This window comes from Halichoeres trimaculatus, unplaced genomic scaffold (assembly GCF_033239565.1).
Source record: "Halichoeres trimaculatus isolate MK-OKI-2021-1 unplaced genomic scaffold, fHalTri1.1 fHalTri1_scaffold_15, whole genome shotgun sequence".
Classification (NCBI taxonomy): Eukaryota; Metazoa; Chordata; class Actinopteri; order Labriformes; family Labridae; genus Halichoeres; species Halichoeres trimaculatus.
In genome coordinates this window covers 22,021,483-22,031,225 of record NW_027437193.1, presented here as the reverse complement: position 1 = coordinate 22,031,225, position 9,743 = coordinate 22,021,483, and the positions used below count along the sequence as shown (strand labels likewise).

The following is a 9,743-nucleotide window of genomic DNA, read 5'->3' as shown; positions in this document are numbered from 1 at the left end:
TCCACCTTCGTAGACTGGAAACCAGAGTAGTATACTACAAAACAGACCCAACAGAACAGTCATACTACATGTGTATATATGTAGTGCCTACTACATACTACATTCACATGCAGAATGTTGAGGGCAGTTTGGAAAACAGCAGCCTAGTCTCAAATTGGATATTTCTGTAAGTACACAAACATGAAGAACACTGTGTACACTCTGTACTAACTACAGTGCTTGAAATCTTACAGGGCAGTGTTGTCTCAGATCAAACAGTAACTGGAAATGATGATTGCATTTTCCAACCATTCACGTGTGTTCTTCTGTTAACTATTGGCAGATCATCTACACAGCTAATACGGTGACCACTGAGGTTGAGACGTGTCCAGTGTTCCAGTCTTGACTGTTTTGAGTGTACCAGCTGAGAAATCAAAGTGTAGCTGGTTTTCATGCACTGTCAGTGCAAACGCAGTTGTGCACTCAAAATAGTGAGTTTCAGTACAGAGGTATGCGTTTTGAGACACAGACACAGCCTTCATCCCAGAAAACACAACTGATTCTTACCAAAGGTGTCACTGTTATCAGCCCCAAACAGATAGTCCTCAAATAGCCTTTTTGACATTTTTGGAGGCTGGCTAGGTGTCTTTCAACTCAGTCTTTTTTTTTCTGTAAATATACATTTTAGACATACTGTTTTTTATACTTTCTTCTTTTTATGGGAAGTAAATAACCTACGCAGTCAGTCTACATGTAAGTATCAATGATGAATTTCTGGTTTTAATTAGAAGCTTTAATGCATTTGAGACCTGTGTAAAAGTCTTAATTTAGCGAAAACAAAACCCAGTGTGATGTGTCCTTCAGCAGCTTACACCTTACAGGTTTAAGATAATTGTGCAGACAGCAAAAGGAAAAGACAAGAAAGAGAAGTGATAAAAAATAATTAAATCTTTAATAAAAAATACATTTATAAATTCGGCAGCATGAACTTCTTTTGAACATTTCCATCAACCCAGGAGAAGAGAAACAACAAAATCTTACTGTACAGGCATTTCAGATAAAAACACAGTCTGGGAAGCAAATACATACGAAAAAGGAGGAGATGGCAAAATGGACTGGAGGGAAAACAGCAAAAATAATGAGAATGACTTAAAATAGAAGACGAACAGCAACAGAACAGAACTGAACAGAGATTTAACATCAGAGTCTCAACATCACAACAGGAAAATGTTGCTTTGGGTTCATCATAACACCACAAGGTTCACTTCAGTCCTTCGAAACAACTACAGCAGCTCAGCTTCAAGACAAACAACATATGAACAGACTCATTTTAAGCCATCCTCATACAATGGGGTACAATCTGCTTCACAACAGCTGACCATGGATCAGCGTTTCAGGACAACTTAGTCCTGTGCGAGGGGAGAAAACTGAGTCACCAAACTCCATACCAAGCATTCAGCAACACAAACACATCATGACAGAGATGGAGGATGTTTCCACACAACAGGATGGCACTGGTGCATGGGCAGGGAGGGAGGTTACAGGTTTTACAGCAGCCTTATTGCACACAGGAGAACAAACTTCATCTAAAACCTGTCCTGTACATCCTTTAGAAACAGATCTTCTTTAAGTTCTTTTTAAAGTTTATTTAAAGCCTCATTTGTGCGGGCATAAAGCAGGCTTCTCGTGGTTGGCTTTTATTCACAGGCCATCTGAAGTCCTTGTCTGGACAGATTGTGCTCAAACGGTTGTATTGCGTTTTTTTTTTTGCAGACATATTGAGGGGCCAGCTGGTCTGGAGCAAAGCCAATGTCATACTGGATAAATATTTATATCATGTTGTAAATAAACCTCTGAATATTATACAATGGGGTAACCTGGATCTGTTTGAAGTGGATCTTAGACTTAAGATCGTGCATTCTTTGAACAGTGTCCACACAAACTAAGAGCATCTAAGTAAAGAAAACAAAGAAAAGTTTGGGACAGAAAAAGCTCTTCTGAGTTTTGAACACTTCATAGCTGCGGGCTGCACTGTGACAGAGCCCACTCTAGAGATGTATTGTCACATCCAGCAGTGAGTTCACCCACAGTTGACACGTCCTCACAGTTTCAAACGATCGCCCCTGAAGCTGCTGACCGAAATATCACACTTGTGGTCTTAAGTGATGATTATGAAGACAGGAGGTGTGCTTTAGGGTAAGTTTTACTGCACCTCTGTTTCTGGCTTCCAACACAGTGTGGCTCCATTCAGAAAATACCAAGCTGGCAAGATTTCAAGCTGACACGAGTTGAGAGGGGAGGCAGATAGAAGGACTTTACATGTGCTGTGACAAGTTTCCTCTGACTGAACACACCTTCAGTTCTCACAATAAAACAACGCTCATTTCTCTCTGAGTACTGGGTCCACAATATATTAAAATATTTTATAATGATTTTACTCTCAAACATATTAAACATCTTTTTAGAGAAGGTATAATTCTCATACTTTATGAGAATCAGATAATTTTAGAGTCTCTAAAAAGTAAATCTCAAACTTCTTCTCTGATCCTCTATTTTCAGTTTGACCTTTAACTCTGCACAGTCTGCAGCACTGCGACAAATCCAACAGCCTCAGCCAAACTTTAAACACTGCTGCTATATAAATTACTATAACTGTGATCTTTTTTCCTTTTTTGTTTATGTAGAAAAGTTCCTGCAAAGTACCTCTCCTGCAAATATTCCCTCGACTCAGCAGCATAATCACACCCTGAACCCTCTGTGGCAAAATAAAAAGACAGAATTATATCCCGTACAGTACGACCTGGACACCCAATTAAATGTAAACTTTGTTTTCTGTTTTGCTTTTGTATCGGGTACGACTGAGCTCCAAAACAAATGTTTTTAAGTGGTGCTGCAGTCTCCAAAACAAGGTTAAACTTTCATGACCTTTTCGCACTCTCTCCAGGCAGGATTTGAGCTCGGTTCACTAACAGGTTAATAAACTGGATACCAGTTTCCAGCCTGCCTGCACCCACTTATAAAATACTCTGGCAAAATATGCCAATTATTGAAAGAAAGTCTGACAGTATAATGGAGCAGAACTGTCCTTACTGTGCTGTTACTCTTTTTCAAGTCTTCAGATTCACTCTAAAACCAATCTTTCACTGCAGTTTGTGAACATAGAGATAAAGTGACCTCTCTGTAGTTAGTCAGCAGTGTAACCGTGGCAGCAAATATACAAAGAAGAGCATCTGAGGCAGCATGTCAGCACCCAGGATGTGTGACACAGTGAAAGGCTGACCACATAACATTGAACTCACAAGTCGAGTGACATTTCTGCCTTTGAAAAACTTTAAAGAAGGGGATCAATGGAGGCCTGAAATTCTTACTAAGTGCATCCATCACGTATCTCTCAGACCAAAAGTCAAAGTACGAGCCAAAGTCCTTTTATTGCCTGCAGCCTGAATCCCTCCGTCCATGTTAAATATAAAGGAGCCGTAATGGGGTTTGGTATTTGTGCAAGTTCAGTGAAAATGTGCCGGATTCTTCAAAGTCAAACACAGCTCTCTGATTGGCTGTGTGGACAGGAGGGTCAGGTGTAGATTCACCTTCAGCGTTGATGTTTTACTGAGGATGAAGTTCCAATCAGAGCTCGGCAGCTTCTCTTCTCTGTCACCGTCTGCAAACAAAAAGAAAAGCTTGAGATTAGATTGAAGGAAATATGAGATGAAATGCTAAAACCCTCCCAAATGCTCCTGAATTTTATTGACATTATCTTTAAAAAGAGCCTTTAAGTTCAACAGATTTGAAAGTGAGGTGCAATCAAACTGTTTTAGCTAAAAAAGAAAAGTAAAAAACCCCCATTTAGACTTAATTCTTTTAACACCTAAAGAAACCAAGATTTATAAAAGAACCCATGGACACAAATTAATCATTTAGCTCCGTCATTGCTGACACATTTGCGCAACCACAGTTTGAATGCATGTTAGTCCTAAACAGTTTGCACGATCGGAAAAAAAATGAGATGTTGCTCTTTCAACCAATAGGAAGTCTGCAAATACACATGGACTGTTGAGCAGATGGATGAAAGGAGTGCACAGAGAGAGAGCAGAGTTTTCCCAAAAAGACGCTCCTCCCAGGTTATAAAACCTCCATTGAGGTTTCCGCATAATATTGAGATCAAAGGAGCATCAGAAGAAGCAGCTCCATGCAAAAAGGGTCGTGTTAGATGGGATGAATTTTGACATGAATGAAGCTCCCTATCTAGTTTTTAGCTCTTATACGCAGTTGTATTTGTAGATTGATGCTTGTATTGTGTGGTGACTTTTTTTTTTAGAACAGTGTACCAACTCTTATTTGCACAATATGTAATTCAATGCTTATAATATGTAGTAACCTTTTTAAAACAGAGTACCAAGCTATTTGGACTTTGCATGAGTACTTTGTACACTGTAAACCCGGATAAGTTGAGTTTACTTGAAAAATGTGCGTAACCGGTTTCCTTAAAAACTAAGTAATGAAATAAGTTAATTTAACTCAACATCTCAAGTAGTGGTGATTATTATAGAAAATCATTCTACTGAATGTCTTTAATCAAATAAACCTGATGCCTATTTTTTTACAAATTAAAATATTAAGTAATGTTAAAAAAAAATGTTGCATATCACTGTAAAACATAATAAGTTGACCTTACTTAAAACTGAAAGATGTGATATCAATAAATTTGCCTTATGAATTAAGTAAATGTAAAAAAAAATGAAGCAGATCAGAACAGCTGAATTAAATAACATGTTAAAGAACAGCTGGGTCTCATATCCACAGTGTTCCCTCCTCACTCATGGTTACAAACACCATCACAACAAAAATCAGCTCTAATTTCATAACTTTGATAACCGTGAGTAAGGAGGGGAGGCAGTAGATATGAGACTCTGCTGTACATTGAAATGTTGTTCTTCAGGGGGCACAGGTTGTTTGAGCCCCACGGCACTGACTGGTGGTCTGTGCTCCATGGCACGAGGTCTTGTACTTACTGACTTTTGCTGTGTGTCTAATGGTTAATGTATTTATAAATGAGAATTTTGACTGGACTATCATACTATTTTGGCCCATTGTGAAATTAAGTGTATAAAGATATATTTATTTATTTTTGACACAGTCAGTCCACACCACATAGAGCATGGACAGCTGATCGATGCCACAAGGAGCACAGACAGCTGGTCCATGCTGTGACGCACAGACTTACAGTCTGTATGATGTGGAGCACAGAGAATCTGTGCCACTGCTGCACGTCTAGTAGTACAGCAGGGTCTCATACCGACTGCATCCCCTCCTCACTCACGGTTACAAAACACAGTCACAAACTAATGATTTTAAGTTGTGCTTACTTGAACAGTTACAAAAGTTAAATCTACTCAGAAATCATAATATTCAACTCTGAAAACTCAGACATTCGAGTAAATTGAAGATTTTTGAGTTTTTGTAAAATTTCTAATTTTTGTTCAATTGCAGTGTTTTGACACTCTCTAAACCTCTTAAATATTTTTTGTGTTTTTTTCTTCAGTTTAAACTGTTTTACTCTCAAATATGCAGTAGAGTGTAAATAATGTCCAGATATTGAAAGTTTCAAGTATTCCAGTAAAATGGATCAAAGCACTTACTCACCTGACATTTTCTGACTTTTTTTATAGTCAAAATTAGCAAAAATATCCAATCAGACATTTCAAGGGTTAATGTTTTAAAGGGCTTAAGAATTTAAGCTGAAAGCTAAAGGCAGCAAGGCCTTTAGCTTTCCAAACACTGCAACTGAACTTAAATCCAGCCTCTAACAATAAAAATATCAGAACTTAGTGTTTAGGGGCAGCAGTAGGGTTGGCAAATTAGATCTGATGGATGGCCAAGACACCCCTCACCATCTTTTATGGGCTTTATTTGACAGGCAGCAGTGTGACAATGGGTGTAGGTGATCAATATGACCGTCGGTCAAGTTAAATTCATCACGAGCCAAATTCACGGTCTGGATAAGAATATTCAGCTGTAGTTTTCCTCTTACATTTTTTAGAGTGGGGTTACTATATTTTCTCATAGAAGAGGTGGGTTATGCAGCAGAAACTCTCTCAGTCTAGCATTGGAGCACGATTGTAAGTATCATTAGCAGAGCACAGCGGCAGTTTCATTGCGTCATGGTGCTGCCTGTCTCCCTCCTCGTCTGCTAACTTTCCTGCAACCCTGCTGTAACTCCAATCTGGAGGAGACAAATGATAACAGTTGAGCTCAGACAGGAAGCAGATTTAAATTATGTATTTTCTCAAAACTGACCTCATGTCAGCATGCCAAGTGAGGTCGTCAGTGACTAAACCCAATTTCCGTAACATGAAGCATGCCAGGTGAGGCCACAATGACAAGCGGATAGGGCGGATGAAAGATTCAACTTTTTCAGCAACCTCGATGCGCTCTCTGTGCTCAATTACATGGCGTAGCTTAAGTTGTTTACAAGTTTGATAATTTATTATTTCACACATGCAGAGATGTGCTGAGGAGTTTCCATTCATAAGGAGATATAACTGTTTACTGATAATGTGAAATGAAGTGTTTTATTACATATGACTTTATAAGTTATTACTAGGGTCTTAACATGAATTCTGAATTCCATTGGCAGCCAGTGTAAAGAGACAAAAAGGGTGGACTTTTTGGCAAGAGAACATTTCTTGTGGCTGGTTAAGAATTAGTCATGGAGCTGGAGGAAACAAAAGCATGAGCCTTTCTAATTCAGCTTGTGGTTGTGGAGACTTCAGTTTTAAGAAAAGGATACATGAACGGGGAAATGACTCTATATGCGGGTCATATCATATACTGGTGTTCTGCATTTAAAATGGCACCACACTTTCTGAAGTATGTTTTTAGTAAAGAGAATGACCTGTACAATCAGAAACACTGGCAGCAACGCTGTTAGAGGACATAATGAGGACCTATGTTTAATCTGTGTTTTTATAAAGGATGTTTTAATTCATCCAGTGATTAATAGCAGCAAGACAGCTGCATGGACAAGTTGAAGGAAATACACAGGAAATAAAGTAGGACCCAGTATCAATCCCTGAGGTACACCACAGGACAGAGAAGCTGTCCCAGACATGAACGGACTGAGTGACAAAGAAAAACATCCGTCCCAAAAAAAAGGAAAAGAACCAGTTAAGGGCGCTCACAGTGATTTACACCCACAACTTGAGTTGGTCTCATAAGAATACTGAGCTCTACAGCATCAAATTCAGAGCAAAGGTTCAGGAGGACCATGAGTGACTATTCCTTTGCATCACAGGAAACCACGACTTAATTTGAGACTATGAGAAGAGATTTGTCAGCAGAGTGGTTCCTGCAGAAACCAGATAAAACCCTGTCCAAGGCATTGTGTGCTGCTAGGATGGCAGTGAACTGCTTGGCAATGACTTTCTCTAAAATTTGGATGAAAAGGTGCTTTGGATCAAGAACTGTAGCTTTCAGGGACCAACGGTTTAAGGTTCATTTTTAAGAAGAGACTGAACAACACCAGTTCGAAAATGAGATAGGACACGACCAGATTGCAGGAAGTTTTTTTAATGAAGCCTCGGTAAGAACCTCCTGTTGTAATCACATTTTGTTAGAGGAGTTGGCAAGACATCTGATGGACTATAGGAAGGTTTAAAAATAAAAACAGGAAGGAGGCTGTTAAAAGTTAAGGTCCAAAGTGACTATGCAAAAAGAAGGTGAAGAATGTGAGGTCATGAGAGTTACAGAGTTAAACAATAAAAGCTACAGATGCCTGTGTAGTACCTCTGTCTGTTTGTGGATCCATAGTTATCTAACATCTGTGTGCTGGCCACCTCCAGGTTCCAGTCACACATCTCCAGCAGCTTTAGACACTCTGACCTGCTCCTCAGACCCAAACAGAACAACTGCTCCACCTGCAGAGAGACAAATGACAAGCACCAGCTGCTTAAGAGAGAGGCCAGCAATCAGGGAGGGTGGGACACAAGATGGCACATTAAAGCAGAATCCTGGGGTCAGGAGAAAACTGCAGGATGCAGCTCTTTTACTTCTTTATGTGAGTGTTATTGCAGCACATGTAGGAGTATTGGAACATTAGCTCAGGCTGAAATTAAACTGAATGCTTTTTTCTCACAGCACTCCGTTGTTTCTATAGGATCTGAGACCATTTGATTGCTTTTTACTTATCCTCCTAACACTAAAAGAGCACACAAGTGTTCCCATGTGCCCGCTGCATCCCAACACATCCTCTATCCCACCACAGGGGCCTTAACCTTTGGCTGAGTGAGCCAAACACTCTCCATGTGCTTCTTTATTTACAGCCTGCCCATTGCAGCTGCAGAGACTGGCTTGTCCCTAACGGTTCAGTAAAGTTGCTCCTTTCACACCCTGATATGAACCGATAAAGTAAAACTGGTGTTCAGCAACTTTGAATGACAACCTGTTCGCAATTATAGGCTGTATTAAAAAAAAGGTTGTTACATAAAAGCCTTCAGGTCAGACCTGAGTTGTAGGGAAGTTGATCTCCAAGGAGCTTTCAGCAGCTCAGCAGTGTTTACCTCTAAGAACTCTGGATCTCTTAATAATCACACCGTTGCAGTTAAACTGTGCACTTCATGGGGCTTTTATTTTGATGGAGTAGAACGGTGAAATGTCTCTTCCCAAACAATTTAACAGTGTGAGACCAAAGATATTTTATCTGCTCCAGACATTTGGTTTCATGTTATAGATTTTACAGTAAAACTTGTTCTGGTTCATGGAAATCCAAGACAAAGTCCAAAACACTCTCTTTGAATGGTTAAAACGCCTTCCTTTTGATCGCACAGTCATGTTGACCCTAGCAACACTCTTTCACATATTTCAGCACCATACAGATACAAAGAGGAAAAATCATGAATTCAACATCCAGCACATGTCATTTATTAGATCACAAGCCATTTTAAGTAGACCATATGTAAAAATTGAAATATATAAATCCATACCTTACTGTACACATACCCAGTGGCACTTTTGCAAAGATAAACATAAAAACAACACAATGAAAACACATTCATTAAACACTGAAATTACAACTTTCAGCCTCAAATTCACAACTTAAAGACGCTCCATCATGTTCAGCTCATGCCTTTAACGAATGAAAACAAAGCACATAATTTCTGCATCATGGAGGCCAAAAGTGAACACAAGGCCAAAGAAATTCAATCTTTTGTTTTGTTGTCATTTGTTTCTTTGAATGTGTTTCTTTAGTTGAAATAAAATGTCAGTTATGTTGTTAAAATATAATTGTTAAGGTTTTTAGAGAAACACTTGGTATGCTTTTTTTCTGTTTTGTTTAAGTTATGTAAAAATACCCAGTTCACCTACATTTTAAATTACTGCCCTCTTTTAAGGATAATAGAACATTAGCTTTAAATGCCATAGTTGAAATCACTCACCTTGAGATAATGTACAGCTTTCTGAATGTTCCAGTTGTGGTTCTGGAGAGCGGCCTGGCACTCCTCTATTGTCACACCATGAACTGCCTCCTGAACCTGAATCACAACACATCAACACTGTTAGCTTCTGCATCAACCAGCAACACTTCACCTCCACAGGCTGTGATTGCTCACTTGACCTTATAGCTCTCTGCAACACGAGTCACAAGAGCACCTGCACACATGATTCGATCCTTTCTGAGATTAAATCATTCTTGCACCTGTTCAAGCTCTTTAGTTTGCTTTGAGTATCACCTGAGAAAGTCAGAAATAAGGGTTCAAGTGCTGTGATGC

At 39.2% G+C, this 9,743-nt stretch overlaps 1 protein-coding gene across 6 annotated transcripts in view; it reads right to left on the bottom strand.

Annotated features, from left to right (window-relative positions):
- Window positions 1-912: 912 nt before the first annotated feature.
- Window positions 913-9,743, bottom strand: part of LOC141804627 (activated CDC42 kinase 1-like) — a 77,265-nt gene continuing 68,434 nt past the window's right edge. For all 6 annotated transcript variants that reach the window (XM_074689176.1, XM_074689173.1, XM_074689171.1 and 3 more), the window contains 3 exons: window positions 9,411-9,506; window positions 7,762-7,892; window positions 913-3,637 (listed from right to left, as the gene is read on the bottom strand). In XM_074689176.1, coding sequence (XP_074545277.1) covers window positions 3,631-3,637; window positions 7,762-7,892; window positions 9,411-9,506 — 234 coding nt within the window. In that variant the 3' untranslated portion in view covers window positions 913-3,630. The remainder of the gene's footprint in view (window positions 3,638-7,761; window positions 7,893-9,410; window positions 9,507-9,743) is intronic.